This window comes from Pseudophryne corroboree, chromosome 6 (assembly GCF_028390025.1).
Source record: "Pseudophryne corroboree isolate aPseCor3 chromosome 6, aPseCor3.hap2, whole genome shotgun sequence".
Lineage (NCBI taxonomy): Eukaryota > Metazoa > Chordata > Amphibia > Anura > Myobatrachidae > Pseudophryne > Pseudophryne corroboree.
This window is the reverse complement of record NC_086449.1, coordinates 341,599,611-341,621,308: the sequence shown is the minus strand read 5'-3', so window position 1 is coordinate 341,621,308 and position 21,698 is coordinate 341,599,611. Positions and strand designations below refer to the sequence as shown.

Here is a 21,698-nt window from a genome sequence, read left to right as displayed (position 1 = left end):
ATTGTGGATTCGCAAGTGGAACGCGGATGCGGATTCCAAAAGAAACATGGAGGCTCTACCATATAAAGGTGAGACCTTATTTGGCGATGGTCTGGATGCGTTAGTCTCGGCGGCTACCGCAGGTAAGTCAACGTTTTTGCCCTCTGCACCTGCATCGGCAAAAAAGACCTATCACACATGCAGTCCTTTCGGCCCAATAAATATAAAAGAGCGAGAGGTTCCCCCTTCTTTGCAGGAAGGGGAAAGTAGCCCACAGCGGCTCCAGGTTCCCAGGAGCAGAAGTCTACCCCTGCTTCTGCCAAATCTTCAGCATGACGCTGGACCTCCCTTGCGGGAGGCCGCTCGGGTGGGGGCACGTCTCAAACTGTTCAGCCAAGGTTGGATTCTGTGTGGCCTGGATCCCTGGGTATTGCAAATAGTATCCCAGGGATACAAACTGGAGTTTCAAGACGTTCCCCCATGCCGGTTTTTCAAATCAACCTTGCCAGCTTCTCTTCCAGAAAGGGAAGCAGTAACAGTGGCAATCCAAAAATTATGTCAGGACCAGGTCGTAGTCCTGGTGCCTTTGCCGCAACAAGGGGAGGGGTTTTATTCAAGCCTCTTTGTAGTTCCGAAGCCGGACGGCTCGATCAGACTGATCCTGAACCTAAAAAATTTGAATCTCTACTTGAAACGGTTCAAGTTCAAGATGGAATCACTCCGGGCAGTGATTTCCAGTCTGGAGGAGGGGGATTACATGGTGTCGGTAGACATCAAGGATGCTTATCTGCATGTTCCTATTTATCCTCCTCACCAGGCCTATCTGAGATTTGTGGTTCATGATTGCCATTACCAGTTCCAGACGTTACCTTTCGGTCTCTCCACGGCGCCGAGGGTATTCACCAAGGTGATGGCGGAGATGATGGTCCTCCTTCGTCAAAAAGGAGTCAATATAATTCCTTATCTGGACGATCTCCTGATAAAGGCGAGATCCAGGGAGCAGTTGTTACAAAACATCACGCTCTCCCTGTCGATACTCCAACAACACGGTTGGATCATAAATTATCCAAAGTCACAATTGGAACCGACAACAAGATTGTCTTTTTCTCGGGATGATTCTGGACACTGAAGTTCAGAGAGTATTTCTTCCGGTGGAAAAGGCTCTGGAAATCTAAGAAATGGTAAAACAATTATTGAAACCATCAAGTGTGTCGATCCATCAGTGCATTCGATTGTTAGGGAAGATGGTGGCGGCCTACGAGGCCATACAGTTTGGCAGGTTCCATGCCAGAGTATTCCAGTGGGACCTGTTGGACAAGTGGTCGGGATCCCACCTTCACATGCACCGAAAAATAGCCCTGTCGTCAAAAGCCAGGATTTCACTCCTGTGGTGGCTACACAGTCCGCACCTACTAGAGGGACGCAGATTCGGGATTCAGGACTGGGTCCTGGTAACCACGGATGCAAGTCTCCGAGGCTGAGGAGCTGTCACTCAGGGGGAAAGCATCCAAGGAAAATGATCAAGTCAGGAAGCCTGCCTTCACATAAACATGCTGGAATTGAGAGCCATTTACAACGGCCTCCGACAAGCGGTACATCTTCTTCAAGATCATCCCGTGCAGATCCAGCCGGACAATGTAACAGCAGTCGCATACATAAACAGGCAGGGTGGAACGAAAAGCAGAGCAGCAATGGCAGAGGTGACAAAGATCCTCCTCTGGGCAGAAAGGCATGCAAAAGCTCTGTCAGCAATTTTCATTCCGGTGGACAACTGGGAAGCAGACTTCCTCAGCAGACACGATCTCCATCCAGGAGAGTGGGGCCTCCACCAAGAAATCTTCGTAGAGGTGACAAGTCTTTGGGGAGTTCCTCAAGTAGACATGATAGCATCCCGTCTCAACAAGAAGCTTCAGAAATATTGTTCCAGGTCGAGAGACCCTCAAGCAATAGCAGTGGATGCGCTAGTGACCCAGTGGGTGTTTACGGTCAGTGTACGTCTTCCCTCTACTTCCGCTGATCCCAAAAGTTCTCAGGATCCTAAGAAGAACAAGGGTTTGAGCAATCTTCATTGCCCCAGACTGGCCAAGGAGGGCTTGGTACCCAGATCTTCAGGAGTTGCTCATAGAAGATCCTCGGCCTCTTCCTCATCGCGAGGACCTGCTGCAGCATGGGCCGTGCGTGTATCAGGAATTAACGCGGCTACGTTTGACGGCATGGCTGTTGAGCGCCGGATCCTAGCCCGTAAGGGTATTCCGAAAGAAGTCATTCCCACACTTATTCAGGCCAGGAAAGGAGTAACGTCGAAACATTACCACCGTATTTGGAGACAGTATGTGTCTTGGTGTGAATCCAAGAAGGCTCCTACGGAAGAGTTTCACTTGAGACGTTTTTGTTTGCGGATGATGTCCTCCTCACCCTATCGTTTCCTCATACATCCTTCCCTAATCTTTTTCAGGCATGAGACAACTATGGCGCCTTGTCGGGTTATAAGATGAACTTCTTCAAAACGGAAGCTTTAACTCTTAACTTGACATCGCCAGTCTTAGACCTTCTACATCATAACTACAAATTTGCATGGCATTCCTCTATGATTAAATACTTGGGGGTATACATAACGGGTCAGTACGATACTCTATATACAGCTAACTTTGTCCCACTGTTTAGGGCTATTAAGCTTGACCTTTTTCGCTGGCGTGACCTCATAATTTCCTGGTTGGGCAGAATTGTCGCACTTAAAATGAATATCTTACCCCGATTGCTTTACCTTTACCAAACTCTACCTGTTCAGGTCCCCAGATCTTCCTCAGTGCAATTGCATAAATGGTTTGTGCAATTTCGCTGGAGGCTCACGACCCGAAGACATCCCACCTCCAATGGAGGAACTGAGTTCTCTGATGTTAAATTGTATTACTTTTCAACTCATCGAAGCCAGGCAATAGCTTGGTTCGCATCCGCTCAAACTCCTAGATGGGACTCAGTGGAGATTAACTCATGTAACGTTCCCTCAGTGTCTTCTATTATAGGATTAGCCCTTTCAGTTAGGCCTGCAATCGCGCGCTCACATCCTGTTGTTTCCTTTACTTGCTCAATATGGGACTATTGCAAAATCCATTTCGATACTACCTCCTACCCCTCTCCCATCACCACCCCCTCCCCCCCTGGCATAATCCAGCATTTCCTCCTGGATTCGTCCACAGACGCTTTACCCCATGGTCTGAAGGAGGCATTAGAGTTATATATGATTTACTTGATTCAGACCGTTGTGCCTCTCTGGATTCTCTACAGGGCAACTATAATCTGCCTTCGATTAACTATTTTACGTACATCCAAAGTAATTTTCTGCAGGCTGGTGTGGAGGCAGGCCTCTGATTGGGGTCAATCAAGGTCCAGATTTCGGCCTTGTCAGTGTTCTTCCAAAAACAATTGGCCTCTCTTCCAGAGGTTCAGACCTTCGTGAAAGGCGTTCTGCACATCCAGCCTCCTTTTGTGCCTCCAGTGGCACCATGGGACCTTAATATGGTGTTGTAGTTCCTTCAATCGGATTGGTTGAGCCTCTACGAGAGTTAGAGTTGAAGTTTCTCACTTGGAAAGTGGTGATGCTTTTGGCATTGGCATCCGCACAGCGGGTGTCTGAATTGGGGGCCTTGTCTCACAAGAGCCCTTACCTGATTTTCCATGAAGATAGGGCAGAGTTGCCAACATTTTCTTCCAAAGGTGGTTTCTTCTTTCCACATAAACCAACCTATTGTGGTGCCAGTAGTTACTGACACGTTCACTGAGTCAAAGTCTATAGATGTGGTTAGAGCTTTGAAGATTTATGTCGCTAGAACAACTCGAATTTGGAAAACAGAGTCTTTGTTTGTCCTGTATGCTCCCAACAAGATTGGGTGTCCTGCTTCCAAGCAGACTATTGCACGTTGGACCAGAAGTACGATTCAGCAAGCTCATACTACGGCTGGATTGCCGTTGCCGAAGTCGGTGAAGGCCGATTCCACTAAGAAGGTGGGCTCATCCTGGGCAGCTGCCCGGGGGGGGGGTCTCGGCATTACAACTTTGCGGAGCAGCTACTTGGTCGGGGTCAAACATGTTTGCAAAATTCTACAAGTTTGATACCTTGGCCGACGAAGACCTCAAGTTTGGTCAATCGGTGCTGCAGGGTCATCCGCACTCTCCCGCCCGTACTGGAGCTTTGGTATAAACCCCATGGTCAATAAGTGGACCCCAGCATCCTCTAGGACGTATGAGAAAACAGGATTTTAATACCTACCGGTAAATCCTTTTCTCCTAGTCCGTAGAGGATGTTGGGTGCCCGTCCCAGTGCGTACTTTACCTGCAGTTTAGTTATACACAAGTTGTGTTATGTTAGTTTCAGCTTGTTGCTGCAATTGATTCATGCCTGTTGGCGTGTTATGTTGATTGCCATGTGTGCGGCATGGTTGAGGTGTGAGCTGGTATGTATCTCACCACTAGTATTAAAGTAAATCCTTTCCTCAAAAGTCCGTCTCCCTGGGCACAGTTCCTATAACTGAAGTCTGGAGGAGGGGCATAGAGGGAGGAGCCAGTTCACACCCATTGAAAAGTCTTAAAGTGCCCATGGCTCCTGCGGAACCGTCTATACCCCATGGTCAATAAGTGGACCCCAGCATCCTCTACGGACTAGGAGAAAAGGATTTACCGGTGGGTATTAAAATCATGTTTTGAGTCATGTTGTACAGTGCCACATACATGTAATGCCCCAATACAGTGCCTCATACATATAAAAATGCCAAAAAATGGGTGCCTCCACAGTGCCAGATACACATATGTCCCCACAGTGCCAGATACACATATGTCCCCACAGTGCCAGATACACATATGTCCCCACAGTGCCAGATACACATATGTCCCCACAGTGCCATATACACATGTCTCCACAGTACCAGATACACATATGTCTCCACAGTGCCATACACACGTCTCCACAGTGCCATACACACGTCTCCACAGTGCCATACACACGTCTCCACAGTGCCATACACACGTCTCCACAGTGCCATACACACATGTCTCCACAGTGCCATACACACATGTCTCCACAGTGCCAGATACACATGTCTCCACAGTGCCAGATACACATGCCTCCACAGTGCCAGATACATATATGCCCCCAGTGCCAGATACACATGTCCCCACAGTGCCAGGTACATATGTTACCTCAATGCTAGATACACATGCCCCCACAGTGCCAGATGCATATATGCCCCATGGTGCCAAGTACACACATGCCCCACAGTGCCAGGTATGCATATGCCCCACTGTGCCAGATACACATGTACCCACAGCGCCAGCTATGCCCCCAGTGCCAGATACACACATCCCCACAGCGCCAGCTATGCCCCCAGTGCCAGATACACACATCCCCACAGTGCCAGCTATGGTCTGAAGGAGGCATTAGAGTTATATATGATTTACTTGATTCAGACCGTTGTGCCTCTCTGGATTCTCTGCAGGGCAACTATAATCTACCTTCTATTAACTATTTTACATACATCCAAAGTCGTAATTTTTGTTGACTCCCTAACTCCTAGCTCAGTAACTAGACCACTGACCCTGGTCTAGACTCTTTGCTTAAATTATCCCCTTCGTAAGAGGATCATCTCGGCTCTGTACAATTACCTACTTCATACTAAGCTTCCAGATACCACTAGTCATGAACTCCAATGGATAAGAAATCTGGGTAATCCACCAGACGATGAGTCATGAGCCGTCATACGCGAGAGGGTCTCTAAAAGCTCTATCTTCTTATTTAAAGAAAACGCTGACAACATCTACTATAGATGGTACCGAGTACCTTCCAGTCTACGTAAAATGTATAGTTCTGCCTCAGATCGATGCTGGAGAGATTGTGGCGAAGAAGGCACCTATTTACATATCTGGTGGTCATGTCCCAAGATCATACGGTTTTGGGACGATGTTTCCCATGTTCTTTCTGAGGTTCTCCACGTACCAATATCCAAATCGCCCTGGTTTTTCTCCTTAGTTTTCCAATAGAGGACCTAAATAAAGGTGCAGACATACCATCTATGCACATCTTGAATGCGGCCTGTTGTTTAATTGCTAAACAGTGGTGTAGAGTTGGATCTTGATCTGAGGCACCAACAGGCTAAAGCTTTGACTGTTCCCAGGATGCACTGCACCGCCTCCTCTATAGCCCCGCCTGCAGGCACTGGAGCTCAGTTTGTAAGTTGGTGCCTGCAGTGCAGGTCACTAACAGGTCGGGCTGCGCTAGGCAGCCCTGAAAAGAGCTTTTTTAGAAGACTTCAAGGGTCGTAGCACTTTCCATGTCTTTATGACATGCTGTGCTACGGATCCATCACCTCCCTCAGCGGTGCTGCATACTCCCGCGGCCTGGTTCCTGGAAACTTGCAACGGAGACACACAGGTTTTCTTCAGGCACACCACCGCTGTTATTCTCCAGGATCGCGTGGCTGCACTTGAAGAGGGGAGGTAAGGTAAATCACGATCCGGTCGCGGTCCCAAGAGACGGACCGCGCCGCTGGCGTGGACACTGTTTCGCACAGGGACCCCACTATATCCACCAGGGCAAGGACCACGGGTCGGATTTCTTAAAATCCATTTGCAAGAGGCTCCACAGTACCCGGTGGTGAAGTCCAGCAGAAGGCATAAGGCGCTGACCTGTAGCCCCTCCCCTAGCTCCGGGCGCCATCTACTGCTGGTGTTCCCGCCCTGGAGCTGCATCACTCTCTCCCTCACTGGCTGAAGAGATTTTGGCGCCATTACATAGCTGGGCTGATCTCCGGGACTGCTGGGCACTGTCTCCTCTGTAAATCTGCCTGTATCATCAGCACTGTGCATTTACAGACACTTAAGTATTCTACATGTCAGTTTAGACAGTTTTAGTTAAGAACAAGTGTACTGCATTCTGAATTTCTGTTGCGGGGTACACTGGGCTCCACAAGGATTAACATCGGGGTGTAGAGTAGGATCTTGATCCGAGGCACCAACAGGCTCAAAGCTTTGACTGTTCCCAAGATGCACAGCGCCGCCTCCTTTATAACCCCGCCTCTGTGCACATGAGCTCAGTTGGTAAGTTGGTGCCATGCAGTAAGCAGGCATACAACAGGGGGGCTGCCTTTTGCAACCCATTTATAGCTTTATTTGAAGAAAGAAGAAAGAAAACTTTTAAGACTTCAAGGGCTGCAGCGTTTGATGTCAGATAGACATACTTTGCTGCAGCTCCATCACCCCCAGCGGCGATTTATACTCCTGCGCCCTGGTTGCCGGGTAACTACAGCGGAGGCTCCGGTGTCTTTCCTGTCAGTCACACACCCGCCGCTGCCCTCCAGGATCGTGTGGCCACAGGTACAGGGGGAGGTAAGGAGTCTCTTTGGCCGCTATTTACCGCGATCTGGCGCGGCCATGGGAGGCGGGCCACACGCGCTGGCGTGGACACTGTTACTGAGCAGCCGCTCCACTAGCCACCAGGGACACTGGGCACAGGTAGGGTTTTTTTTCTCTTTAAAACTCCGTTTTTAAGAGCCCGCAGCGCCCGGTGGGGATACCAGCAGGGGGGAGAAGGCCTAACCTGTAGCCCCTCTCTCAGCCCCAGGGCGCCATTTCTGTGAATGTTCCCGCTCTGGAGCTGCATATCTCTCTCTCTCACTCCCTGTCAGCAGCCATCACAAACTGAGCTGAGCTGTTCCTGGGACTGTTGGGGCAAATCCTCCTCTGTAAAGCCGCCTGATCGCCAGCGCTGTGCATTTTACAGGACACTTAAGTATTCTACCTGTCACTAGGACAGTGTTAGTTAAGAAAGAGTGCATACATTCAGGGTTGTGTGGTACAAACTCCCTGTGATATACATCCAGTATCTACTGTGCTTTGTTATATCTATTGTTGACACATATAGCTTTACTGAGTATTACTTTGTATTGCTAGTCCAGTGCAGTTTTATGGGGCATAATTTCTGCATGGTACGCTTGTGACTATATGTGTGTGTGCATGTAGCTGCTGCGTGGCTGCCTTATCGGGTATTTCACTCAGCGTGCTATTCCTATATTCCATAACTTGTGGGACTAAGTGTATCAGGTTTTCTGTATAATATATAGGATTTTCTTCACAAGATATACTTGCCATGTATTTTTCCTTGTGATTTATAGTCACACTATATATCTCTTGAACTCCCGGTTTGTACTGACACGGTCACACTTCACTGGGAGTTCTTGCTAGGTATATCGCTGCTAAGAATTGTACCAGGTTGCCCAATATTGTGCACATTATTATGTCGGCTACATGAGGCAACGGAGCTGGGGCTTCTCCCACATTGCGTGGTGGTGATGCCGCAGACGTGTTGGAGGAAAATATGGCAGCTGAGAGTTCAGGTTCAGGGGGTTCCTTACCCCCCAGTGGGTTTGTAGCACCGGGGGCATCAAATGACCCACCGTGGGCGACCTTTTCCACGCTGTTAAACACGATTGTTAATAAATTGGCGCCCCCTGTGGGACCACCTGTGCCAGTGCAGCAGTTTATGGTCCCAGCTATTAATCCGCCATGGGCAGATCAAATCTCCACTCAGTTACAGCAATTGAACCGGTCACTGACTAAATCTAAGTGTCACTCTCGCCTGTCTAAGACGTCTTCTAAATGGGCCATTACCTCCTCCCAATCCACTGCTATCCCAGACACGTCCTCTGAGGAGGATGGTGCATATACTGATCCCACAGACACAGACTCAGATGTTTCTGATGGGGTAGGGAAGTCATTAGTGGATGTTCCGTTTTCTCCTCTATTCCCTGATCATCATACCTAATAAATAAATAAATTTTATATATATATATATATATATATATATATATATACATACACATACACGCGATGTTTTCCCTCACAATTCTACACACAATACCCCATAATGACAAAGTGAAAAAAGGTTTTTTGTTTATTTTTAGATTTTTGCTAATTTATTAAAAATAAAAAACTAAGGAATCACATGTACATAAGTATTTACAGCCTTTGCTCAATACTTTGTTGATGCAACTTTGGCAGCAATTACAGCCTCAAGTATTTTTGAATATGATGCCATGAGCTTGGCACGCCTATCTTTGGCCAGTTTTGCCCATTCCTCTTTGCAGCACCTCTCAATCTCTATCAGACTGAATGGGAAGCATCGGTGCACAGCCATTTTCAGATCTCTCCAGAGATGTTCAATCGGATTCAAGTCTGGGCTCTGGCTGGGCCACTCAAGGACATTCACAGAGTTGTCCTGAAGCCACTCCTTTGATATCTTAGCTGTGTGCTTAGGGTCGTTGTTCTGCTGAAAGATGAACAGTCGCCCCAGTCTGAGGTCAAGAGCACTCTGTAGCAGGTTTTCCTCCAGGATGTCTCTGTATATTGCTGCATTCATCTTTCCCTCTATCTTGACTAGTCTCCCAGTTCCTGCCGCTGAAAAACATCTCCACAGCATGATGCTGCTTCCACCCTGCTTCACTGTAGGGATGGTATTGGCCTGGTGATGAGCGGTGCCTGGTTTCCTCCAAACATGATGCCTGGCATTCACACCAAAGAGTTCAATCTTTGTCTCATCAGACCAGAGAATTTTGTTTCTCATGCTCTGAGAGTCCTTCAGGTGCATTTTTGGCAAACTCCTGGCAGGCTGCCATGTGATTTTTACTAAGGAGTGTCTTCCGTCTGGCCACTCTACCGTACAGGCCTGATTGGTGGATTGCTGCAGAGATGGTTGTCCTTCTGGAAGGTTCTCTCCACAGAGGAATGCTGTAGCTCTGACAGAGTGACCATCGGGTTCTTGGTCACCTCCCTGACTCTTCTCTCCCCCCGATTGCTCAGTTTAGACGGTCGGCCAGCTCTAGGAAGAGTCCTGGTGGTTCCGAACGTCATCCATTTACGGCTGATGGAGGCCACTGTGCTCATTGGGACCTTCAAAGCAGCAGATATTTTTCTGTACCCTTCCCCAGTTTTGTGCCTCGAGACAATCCTGTCTTGGAGGTCTACAGACAATTCCTATGATTTCATGCTTGGTTTGTGCTCAGACATGCACTGTCAAGTGTGGGACCTTATATAGACAGGTGTGTGCCTTTCCAAATCATGTCCAATCAACTGAATTTACCACAGGTGGACTCCAGTTAAACTGTAGGAACATCTCAAGGATGATCAGTGGAAACAGGATGCACCGGAGCTCAATTTTGAGCTTCATGGCAAAGGCTGTGAATACTTATGTACATGTGATTTCTTAGTTTTTTATTTTTAATAAATTTGCAAAAATCTGAAAAAAAACTTTTTTCACGTTGTCATTATAAGGGTATTGTGTGTAGAATTTTGAACGAAAAAATAAATTTATTTCATTTTGGAATAAGGCTGTAACACAACAAAATGTGGAAAAAGTGAGGCGCTGTATGTATCTTCTAATACTGTAATATTAGTAAATATGTATGCTTGGTTGTAATGGAAATATATATTTTTTTTTACGGTGAAAATATTCTTTCAGAATCTACCATGTGTAATAGGAGAGAAACTGTAGTTTGCTTTTTCTAAGTAAGATATAACCTGCAGTATAGCTTTGTCACTTTGTACTTTCTCCCTTTTGATCCACATCTTCTGCTTCACAGGCCATCAGCTGTCTGAAGCGTGCTCTCTACCTTTCCCCATTTGACTGGCGAGTACTCTATAACCTGGGGCTTGTCCATCTCAGCATGCAGCAGTATGCTTCAGCATTCCATTTCCTGAGCGCTGCCATCTCCCTGCACCATGGCAATGCAACACTTTACATGTTGTTGGCAGGTAGGAGAGTGTCCACATCCACAGGTGCCACTCCCATCACGGGCACATCCTGCAAATCTCTTACCATTTTCATTCTATGTTTCCTCTCTTTTAAGTGGCACTAACTTATCTGGATGATTCAGAGAATGCCAAGAGCTCATATCAGCAGGCGGCCAGTCTGGACCAGTGAGTGATGATAACATTAATCATTTATGAATTGCCTACCTGCTGTCTTCTTGCATTACATTGTCCATTGTTTATCAGTTTCTTCCAGTGAACACTTGTCTGAACTGTTATAACAATTTTGAAGTGGAGACACTATTACTGTACATGCAGTATGCAGCTATGGGTGGCTACATTTTCTGTTTTTATCTATATCTTTCTTTTCTTTTACATTTGCTCCCAACGAGCCATTGTAATCAAACGCAGAACTAGATGACTCATTGGGGTGGATGCAATTGCAACTGCTGGGTTTTTTTTTCTGGATTCGCGGCAGCGGTAATATGCATATGCTAGTTTCAGACCTCCCCTTTGTACTTGAATGAGCCGGAATGTACAAGCCCTGAGATGCCCACTTTCAATGCCCATGGGTAGTGTAATTCTGCCAGTGGTTCTAAACAATCCACCATCTGCGCATTATTGTGCTCGTGTCACAACTGAGGGCCTGAGCTGACGGGAGGCAGCCTCAGTTGTAGGGGCTGAGATGTAACGGAACCTGGGAGGTTGTATCAGACCCCTAGACATGTAAGTAACATGTAGAATAACTGCCCGAAGGCGTGACCACGACAACCAGGATAAAAGTCAATGATGTTTATTATGACAAACTCCGTAACACAGCAGCAGTAAAGGAAACATAAAAGTCAACAGAGAATAAATACAATTCCTGGGTACTACAGGGTGGCAAGGGCCACAGGCACTGGTAGAGTGAGACAGTTCTTATAATCTTCTAGTTGGAAAGTCCTTACCAGGCCTGACTGTAGCAATGGAGAGAACCCAGGATCGTACCAGCTGGTGTTCCAGGAAAGGCTGGGTTGCTGAAGATAAAACGGCTGCTGTGGATACTGGCTGGAACCAGACTGTTGTTGGTACGGAGTGGATACTGGCTGGAACCAGTTAAATAATAAACGAACTTGAGAGCGATGAAATAATAATGAAGTTTGGAGTTTGAGAGCGGTGAAATAATAATACCGGTGGAGAGTGGTAAACTGCAGAAAGGACACCGGCCCTTTAAGAGAAGCTGTACACTGCTGGAAGCTGGGCTGGAAGCAGGTGATTGATGAAGTTTGGAGTTTGAGAGCGGTGAAATAATAATACCGGTGGAGAGTGGTAAACTGCAGAAAGGACACCGGCCCTTTAAGAGAAGCTGTACACTGCTGGAAGCTGGGCTGGAAGCAGGTGATTGATGTAACTGGAAACAGGTGAGTCCAGAATGGATCGGAGAGTCAGGCTACACCGCAGATGGAATGCTGGCGCGGGTCTCTATAGCAGAAGTCTGGAGACAGGAGCTGGAACCTGGAAGACAACCACAGGGGAGAGACAAACTGGAACTAGGTTAGACAACCAAAGCACTGACGCCTTCCTTGCTCAGGCACAGCTTACTTATACCTGCAGCAAGGAAGGGGTTGGCTAGGCAATTATGCAAATCAACAATACAGACAGCAGATTGGTGGAAATGCTCAGATGACAAAATCCAAGATGGCTGCGCCCATGCAGACACTTGGAGGGAAGTTTGGTTTGTAATCCATGTGAGAATTGAAACAGTAATGGCGACGCCGGCCACAGGAGACAGGAGACGCCAGACTGACAAGCGCACATTTAACCACGCGGGCACAGCGGAGGCCGCGGCTGATAAAATCACCACTCTGACATTCTGCATGTGGAAACTCAGGAACAGCGGAATCCGGTCCTGGAACGCTGAGCCAGCCTTAGGAGGCATCTGAAGGGTAAGTAATGGCGTCCAGATACCCGGATCGTGACAGCACCCCCCCCTTTAGGAGTGGCCCCAGGACACTTCTTAGGCTTTAAAGGAAACTTTGCGTGGAAATTTCGGACCAAGGCAGGAGCATGGACGTCTGAGGCATTGGTCCAAGAGCGTTCTTCAGGACCATAGCCCTTCCAGTCAATGAGGTATTGTAACTGACCGTAACGGAAACGTGAGTCCAAAATCTTGGCCACCTCGTACTCGACTCCCCGTTGAGTCTGAACTTTGGGAGCTGGAGGAAGTGCGGAATGAAACCGATTCAGGATCAGCGGTTTCAACAAAGAAACATGAAATGTCCTGGGTATTTTCAAGAAGGATGGTAACTGTAACCTGTAGGCAACAGGATTGATGACTTGTTCAATCTTGAAGGGTCCGATGTAGCGAGGTGCAAATTTCATGCTGGGAACTCTCAACCTCAAATTCTTCGTGGACAGCCACACACGATCACCCACCTTGAGGGCAGGAACCGCTCTACGCTTTCTATCGGCAAACTTCTTATACCTGAATGAGGCTTTAAGCAGGGCTGTGCGGACGTTCCTCCAGTTATTTGAAAACTGACGCAAGGTGACATCCACTGCTGGAACAGAAGTTGCGGGAAGCGGTTGGAATTCTGGGACTTTAGGGTGGAATCCATAATTAATGAAGAATGGTGTAGAAGAAGATGAGGAATGGTATTGATTGTTGTGGCTGAACTCGGCCCAAGGAAGGAGTTGAACCCAGTCATCTTGAGAGGAAGACACATATATACGGAGGAAGGCCTCCAAGTCCTGATTCACCCTCTCGGTTTGACCATTGGTCTGAGGATGGTAAGCCGTGGAAAACTTTAACTTGACTTGGAGGGCTTGACACAAACTTCGCCAAAATTTGGCTACAAATTGTACTCCACGATCCGAGATGATCTCTTCAGGAAGACCGTGAAGTCGGAAGATCTCTTGTATAAACACTTGAGCCAACTTGGAAGCTGACGGAAGACCGGTGAGAGGGATGAAATGTGCCATCTTGGTGAACCGGTCAACTACCACCCAGATGGTATTAAACTTGTTGCAGATAGGTAGATCGGAAACAAAGTCCATCGACAAATGGGTCCAAGGTCGACGGGGAACAGATAATGGAACCAGTTGCCCCGCAGGCGACTGGCGGGAGACTTTGTGTTGGGCACACTTTGGGTAGGAGGCAATAAATTCCATAACGTCCTTCTTCAGAGTTGGCCACCAGTAGGACCTAGAAATAAATTCAAGGGTTTTCTGAATGCCTGTATGTCCAGCAAAACGGGAAGCATGGGCCCAATGCATGAGCTTCTTCCTTAGAACTGGCTTAACAAAACTTTTCCCTGGTGGAGGCGTAGAGTCCATCCCTACCGTGGAGAATGCCAACGGATTAATAATAGGATGCTTGTCTGCAGACTCGGACTCATTTTCTTGCTCCCATGAGCGGGAAAGGGCATCGGCCTTACGATTCTGAGAACCCGGACAGAACTGGAGTTTAAAGTCAAACCTAGAGAAGAAAAGTGCCCATCTGGCCTGACGAGGATTCAGACATTGTGCGCCTTTGAGATATAAAAGATTTTTGTGGTCGGTAAGAATGGTGATTGAGTGGGAAGCTCCCTCCAACAGGTATCTCCACTCCTCCAGAGCGAGCTTGATGGCTAGCAACTCCTGATCGCCAATGGCATAGTTGCGCTCAGCTGGGGAGAACTTCCGGGAAAAGAAACTGCAAGGATGTAGATGTCCATCTTTGGCCCTCTGGGATAACACTGCTCCTACTCCAACGGAGGAGGCATCTACCTCTAAGATAAAAGGAGAGTCGGTGTCGGGCTGTTTCAGAACTGGTGCAGAGATGAACCGTTGCTTCAGAAGGTGAAAGGCCTGTGTAGCTTCCTCGGACCACTTGGACGGATTAGCACCTTTCTTGGTTAATGCAGTGATAGGCGCCACAATGGTGGAAAAGTCTCGTATAAATTTTCTATAATAATTGGCGAACCCTAAGAACCTCTGGACCCCTTTGAGGCTTAAGGGTATAGGCCAATTCTGGATTGCTTGGAGTTTCTCAGGATCCATCTCTAGTCCGGAACCGGACACAATGTAACCTAGAAACGGAATGGTTTTAACTTCAAACACACACTTCTCCAATTTACAATAGAGGTGATTGACACGGAGACGGGAAAGAACCTCTTTTACCCAGAAACGATGATCTTCGAGATTATTAGCAAAGATGAGGATGTCGTCTAGATAAACCACGACATGGCGGTACAAGATGTCCCTGAAAATCTCATTCACGAAGTGCTGGAAGACTGCTGGAGCATTGCTCAATCCGAAGGGCATGACGAGGTACTCATAATGTCCGTCACGGGTGTTAAAGGCGGTCTTCCACTCGTCACCCTCACGGATTCGGATGAGATTGTAGGCACCCCTCAAGTCCAGCTTTGTGAAAATAGTTGCACCACTAACTCTATCAAAGAGCTCGGTAATCAGGGGTAAAGGGTATCGGTTCTTGACGGTAATGTCGTTCAGACCTCTGTAGTCGATGCACGGACGCAGACCACCGTCTTTCTTCTTAACGAAGAAGAAGCCTGCGCCGGCTGGAGAAGAAGATGGTCGGATGAAACCCTTCGCCAGGTTCTCTTTGATGTACTCTTCCATGGAGTGTGTCTCAGGCAGAGACAACGGATAAGTTCGGCCTCGCGGTGGAACCTTCCCTGGAATGAGGTCGATTGGGCAGTCCCATTCTCTATGAGGAGGAAGGATATCAGCAGAGGCTTTACTGAACACGTCCGTGAAGTCTTGATATGGAGGAGGCGGAACATCAGATGACCTGGGGAAGGAAGAACAAACAGGAAGAACTTTGGCTAAACAAGTCTCAGCACAGGAGGGACCCCATGCCAGTATTTGCGTAGTCGTCCAGTCAATTGATGGGTTGTGGAGACGGAGCCATGGAAGGCCTAAAACCACTGGATGTGTGGCTCTTGGAATCACTAAAAAAGAAATATACTCAGAATGAAGAACTCCCACTCTCAGACGAACTGGAAGAGTCCTTAAGGAAATGACTGCGTCAAAAATCTTGCTGCCATCCACGGCAGTCAAAGAGATGGACGAGGACAGTCTCTCGGTGGGTAGGGACCACCGTTTAACATAAGCTTCGGTTATGAAATTCCCAGCTGCTCCGGAATCAAGGAGGGCAATGACGTTCCTGTAACGTTGAGCAATTTGGAGCGACACTGGGAGGTTACAGTCATGAGGAGATGGAGAGGAGATCATTACTCCTAGCCGGCCCTCTCCTTGGCGAGCTAGGATCTGGAGTTTCCCGGACGTTTGGGACAGGCATTGATAGTGTGCGACGGAGCTGCACAGTAGAGACAGAGGGACTCAGAGAGACGTCTTCGGCGCTCAGCGGGAGATAGACGAGAACGACTAATTTGCATAGGCTCATCCTTGGATGGAGATGGTTGACGAGGAGGAGGAGCAGAAGATTTAGGAGTAGATGATCTTCCTCGCTCAGTTGCTCTCTCTCTGAAACGTAGATCAACCTTCGTGCAAAGAGAAATTAGCTCATCCAACTTAGAGGGCAAGTCTCTGGTAGCTAACTCATCCTTGATGCGTTCTGATAAGCCATGCCAGAATGCAGCATACAGGGCCTCGTCGTTCCATGCCAGTTCGGATGCCAGGATTTTAAACTGTATAAGATACTGTCCCACAGTACGTGTTCCCTGGCGTAAACGGAGAATCTCAGATGAAGCAGATGTTATCCGGCCTGGCTCGTCGAAGATGCGCCTGAATGTAGCTACAAAGTCAGTATAGGAGGATAGCAGGGGATCAGACTTCTCCCATAAAGGCGATGCCCAGTCAAGGGCTGAGCCACTGAGAAGGGAGATGATATAGGCAATTTTGGTACGGTCACTGAAGAAATTGCCAGGTAGAAGCTCAAAGTGGATTTCACATTGATTGAGAAATCCCCTGCAGAACCTTGGAGATCCATCAAATTTTGCTGGCGTTGGAAGATGAAGATGTGGACTGGAAATGGGTAAGGTGGGTGGGGTTACAGCTGGTGTCACTGTAGTGGACGCACCGGACGTGCCAGGTCCACGGAGGGTCGTTTGAATCCCATCCAGCCGTGTAGAGAGATCCTGGAGACGGTGGATGATGTGGCCCTGTGCAGCCTCCTGATGTTCAAGTCGGGCTGCCAGTTCTTGCATTGGCCTGGCCGCTTGATCCTGGTCTCCGGCTGGATTCATTAGGTCAGTGCTTACTGTCACAACTGAGGGCCTGAGCTGACGGGAGGCAGCCTCAGTTGTAGGGGCTGAGATGTAACGGAACCTGGGAGGTTGTATCAGACCCCTAGACATGTAAGTAACATGTAGAATAACTGCCCGAAGGCGTGACCACGACAACCAGGATAAAAGTCAATGATGTTTATTATGACAAACTCCGTAACACAGCAGCAGTAAAGGAAACATAAAAGTCAACAGAGAATAAATACAATTCCTGGGTACTACAGGGTGGCAAGGGCCACAGGCACTGGTAGAGTGAGACAGTTCTTATAATCTTCTAGTTGGAAAGTCCTTACCAGGCCTGACTGTAGCAATGGAGAGAACCCAGGATCGTACCAGCTGGTGTTCCAGGAAAGGCTGGGTTGCTGAAGATAAAACGGCTGCTGTGGATACTGGCTGGAACCAGACTGTTGTTGGTACGGAGTGGATACTGGCTGGAACCTGTTAAATAATAAACGAACTTGAGAGCGATGAAATAATAATGAAGTTTGGAGTTTGAGAGCGGTGAAATAATAATACCGGTGGAGAGTGGTAAACTGCAGAAAGGACACCGGCCCTTTAAGAGAAGCTGTACACTGCTGGAAGCTGGGCTGGAAGCAGGTGATTGATGAAGTTTGGAGTTTGAGAGCGATGAAATAATAATGAAGTTTGGAGTTTGAGAGCGGTGAAATAATAATACCGGTGGAGAGTGGTAAACTGCAGAAAGGACACCGGCCCTTTAAGAGAAGCTGTACACTGCTGGAAGCTGGGCTAGAAGCAGGTGATTGATGAAGTTTGGAGTTTGAGAGCGATGAAATAATAATGAAGTTTGGAGTTTGAGAGCGGTGAAATAATAATACCGGTGGAGAGTGGTAAACTGCAGAAAGGACACCGGCCCTTTAAGATAAGCTGTACACTGCTGGAAGCTGGGCTGGAAGCAGGTGATTGATGTAACTGGAAACAGGTGAGTCCAGAATGGATCGGAGAGTCAGGCTACACCGCAGATGGAATGCTGGTGCGGGTCTCTATAGCAGAAGTCTGGAGACAGGAGCTGGAACCTGGAAGACAACCACAGGAGAGAGACAAACTGGAACTAGGTTAGACAACCAAAGCACTGACGCCTTCCTTTCTCAGGCACAGCTTACTTATACCTGCAGCAAGGAAGGGGTTGGCTAGGCAATTATGCAAATCAACAATACAGACAGCAGATTGGTGGAAATGCTCAGATGACAAAATCCAAGATGGCTGCGCCCATGCAGACACTTGGAGGGAAGTTTGGTTTGTAATCCATGTGAGAATTGAAACAGTAATGGCGACGCCGGCCACAGGAGACGCCAGACTGACAAGCGCACATTTAACCACGCGGGCACAGCGGAGGCCGCGGCTGATGAAATCACCACTCTGACATTCTGCATGTGGAAACTCAGGAACAGCAGAATCCGGTCCTGGAACGCTGAGCCAGCCTTAGGAGGCATCTGAAGGGTAAGTAATGGCGTCCAGATACCCGGATCGTGACAGCTCGCCTATGGCAGACGCATTGTCTCTTTCTGAACTCTGGCTAAACCTGTCCTCTGTGGCTGCAGTACTGCGTATGAGAATGCAACCTCTTGTATTGACACGCCTGTGACACAGCCATTTTTTTGTGTTCACTTTTGGATGCCTCCTAGCTACCACACAAGAATGCCCATGGTTTTGCCTCGCTGTTCTTAATGTTAGTTATACACTCACGGTAACGCATTTACCTAGAGCTTTTTATGGCTTTTCGAGCATTAGCAGTAGAAAATCACTCAACTACGCTAAAATCGGCACTGCGTCCACCTCTGAATCAAGCCCATTGTGCATATTGCGGGGTACTCAGTTGTTTGAAAAGTCAGTTGGGTGTCTGTTTTTTCCTATCTAATAGAGAGGAAAAAACAGACACCCAACCGACTTGGGGGTTAGCTGTACCTGCCAACCCGTGTCCTTAGCCCTAGCTGCCACCCCTGATGATTAGCTGTGGCAGACACCATTAGGGTATGAGGCAGGAGAGGGGTATATTAATTACCCTCTCTCCGTTAGCATTTTAAAAGTCGGGATGCCGTGGTCGGTCATGTGACCGCCGGCATCCCGAACGCTGGTATTTAGTATCGCACCCTCGGGACCATTTTCCCCGGCACAGCGCATCGTGTGTTAATACACCTCACTGCTGCAGCCGCCAGAGTGGGTCCAGGCTGTAGCAGATTAAACAATATTTTTAAAATAAATTTTTATTTTTTAAACATCGGGCGCCTAGCATCGTTAGTACATTTAAATGTGGAGCCTAGTGACTATTGTCTATGAAATATGGTACTGCAGTATGGCGGGTTAACCCCCTCAGTGCCGTGGCTGCCATTAACCACGTAGGTCCAGGAGGGCGAAAAACTTGTTACAATGTACTTTTGTATTTTATTTTATTTTTTTCACATTTCATTTTAATGGCATCAATCAAAACTATTGTCTATTAAATGCCAAATAATGAAAAACTAAACCATTTGGATTTTTAGATGTTTGACTTAATGTCAGTCTCCTTAATTTCTGTCCCTCCCTCTGTTTCTCAGGACAGATCCCCTTGTGAATTTGAACTTTGCTGTTTTGCTGTATAACCAGGGAGATAAGAAAGGTGCGTTGACTCAGTACCAGGAGCTAGAGCGTAAAGTCAGCACTCTCCGAGAGACTACCACTGAGTTTGACCCTGAGGTGAGATGGAAGACATACTTGAACCTTATTTTGTGAAAGTGGTTGTGCACATAAGTGTCTTCTAATCTTAAGAGAAACCTGTATACTGCCTTTAGTTGACATAGGGTTTAGTCCTAAGCACAGCCGTCCATCATGGAATGCTAGATCTGTAGGGCAGACCCCACTCAGGTACCCTTTCATCTGTAAAGATAACCAATAGAGATTGTTTTCCACATTACAAACTTCACCGCCACTAAATCCATGGACTCGAAATGAACCTGTTGTAAGGCTGTCAGTACCAGGACCTGTGGATCATCTTGAATGTTGAGTCTTCCGCATGGCTTGCATCGACTCCATCTATGCCCTACCATCTAGATAAGGCACTTATTGATCCTCATACAGTCTGAATCTTCAGAAACGTCCTCATAAAAAGAGGACTCTGAGACTGACCTTTCTCCGGACTGGGCCCCTGTGATACTATGGACTTACAATGCCTTGCAGTAGATGTACTAGTCTCAGTCTTCAAGCCAGTTGATTGAAGGCTTTGGGGACGCAGGAATATCATTTACCTCCGTGGGGTGCAATTTGAACTGTGAAAGGTTCACAATAGAATGGGATGAAGATTCAGCCCTGGCTGGTTCAGCCAGCTCCTTTAAAATAAATTTCTATTAACCAACTTATTAGAGTCTGAATTGGTCTTCTTCTTCTTTGGTCACTGCAGCGTAGGGTTATAGAACAGGAGACCTTTCATATTTGCCTCAGACAGTCTCCAAGCTGGGGATTTATATTCCCAAAGTCCAGTGTCCCCAAAGAGGACAATAGAGAAACATATTTTGTTAGTTATAAAAATAAAACCTGATTTACAGGACATCATTTTAATATACTAGTGCTAAATTGGAAACGTATTTATGGAATTATTTAAAATTACTCTGCTTTTAACAACTTTTTAAATGTTATTCATATTGTATAATTAATCTTTATTCAGATGGTAGACATGGCCCAGAAGTTGGGAGCAGCCCTACAGGTTGGGGAGAGTCTGGTTTGGACCAAACAGACAAAAGACCAAAAGTCTAAGCAGCGAGCAGCTCTGAAAGCTCCCGGGGCAGAGCAGACCCCATTGGGGTCTAATCAAGCTCTGGGAAGAGCAATGTCTTCTGCTGCCGGATACAGCAAGGCTGCTGCTCTCCCAGCAGGTGAGACACTACAAGAGAAAGCAGGTCTTTTAAATTGAATTGTTAAATATGGTCTACTTAGAGTAAAAATACAAATGATCTTTTATTTTATTTTCTTCTAAGGTTCCACTACTTCTGTCTCCAAACCACCATCTCTGCCACTTGAACCAGAGGACCCTACAAATTCTGGTCCTGCTACAGAGTACAAGAGAGGTCCCAGCTAACTCTTATACATGGAGAACTGTAAACAAGAGATTCTCCAGACAGACCGTAGATATTTTGGTAGATTTATCAGCACATATCTGAGTTAGTTAATGGAGTGTTACCTGGTGTAAGATAAACACTTCATGACTGTAAGCATCAGTTAATATCCTTACTGATCTTTTAGTACTGTATGCTATGCACATGAATTACGTGTATATCTAGCATATGTGTAAACCAGCCCTGATGTGTGTGGGCTTATCTAAGTTGTAAAAATGTTGTATATAGATTGACTTTTATTTAAAAGACAAAAATAAATAGCTTTCTCACATTTGTAAGTTTAAGAAATAATTAAGAATACTCTAAGGGCATGCTATTAACAACTTGACTGACTAATATTTTTTCCAAAAGCCGCTCAGAAATTGTTGTTTTTTGTGTGATTGAATTAAGTTAAGAACATTTATTTCTCTTTCATCCACTAGGGGACACTGGAGATCTCAGACAGCTGGGGTGTGAAGGATGCAGACCGGAGGTAGCACAATATATAAAAAGCAAATTATGCACACCTGGCTCCTCCCCCTTCACGCCCCCTAATCCCTCCAGTTTGAAAAATTGTGCTGGAGGTAGCATCACAAAGGAGCCCTTGCTCCATAAG

General features: G+C 47.1%; 1 protein-coding gene across 2 annotated transcripts in view; it reads left to right on the top strand.

Annotated features, from left to right (window-relative positions):
• The window catches only part of BBS4 (Bardet-Biedl syndrome 4), a 72,616-nt gene extending 51,242 nt beyond the window's left edge, over positions 1–21,374 (top strand). For both annotated transcript variants that reach the window (XM_063926485.1, XM_063926486.1), the window contains exons 12-16: positions 10,602–10,773; positions 10,869–10,938; positions 19,553–19,691; positions 20,656–20,863; positions 20,966–21,374. In XM_063926485.1, coding sequence (XP_063782555.1) covers positions 10,602–10,773; positions 10,869–10,938; positions 19,553–19,691; positions 20,656–20,863; positions 20,966–21,066 — 690 coding nt within the window. In that variant the 3' untranslated portion in view covers positions 21,067–21,374. The remainder of the gene's footprint in view (positions 1–10,601; positions 10,774–10,868; positions 10,939–19,552; positions 19,692–20,655; positions 20,864–20,965) is intronic.
• Positions 21,375–21,698: the final 324 nt, after the last annotated feature.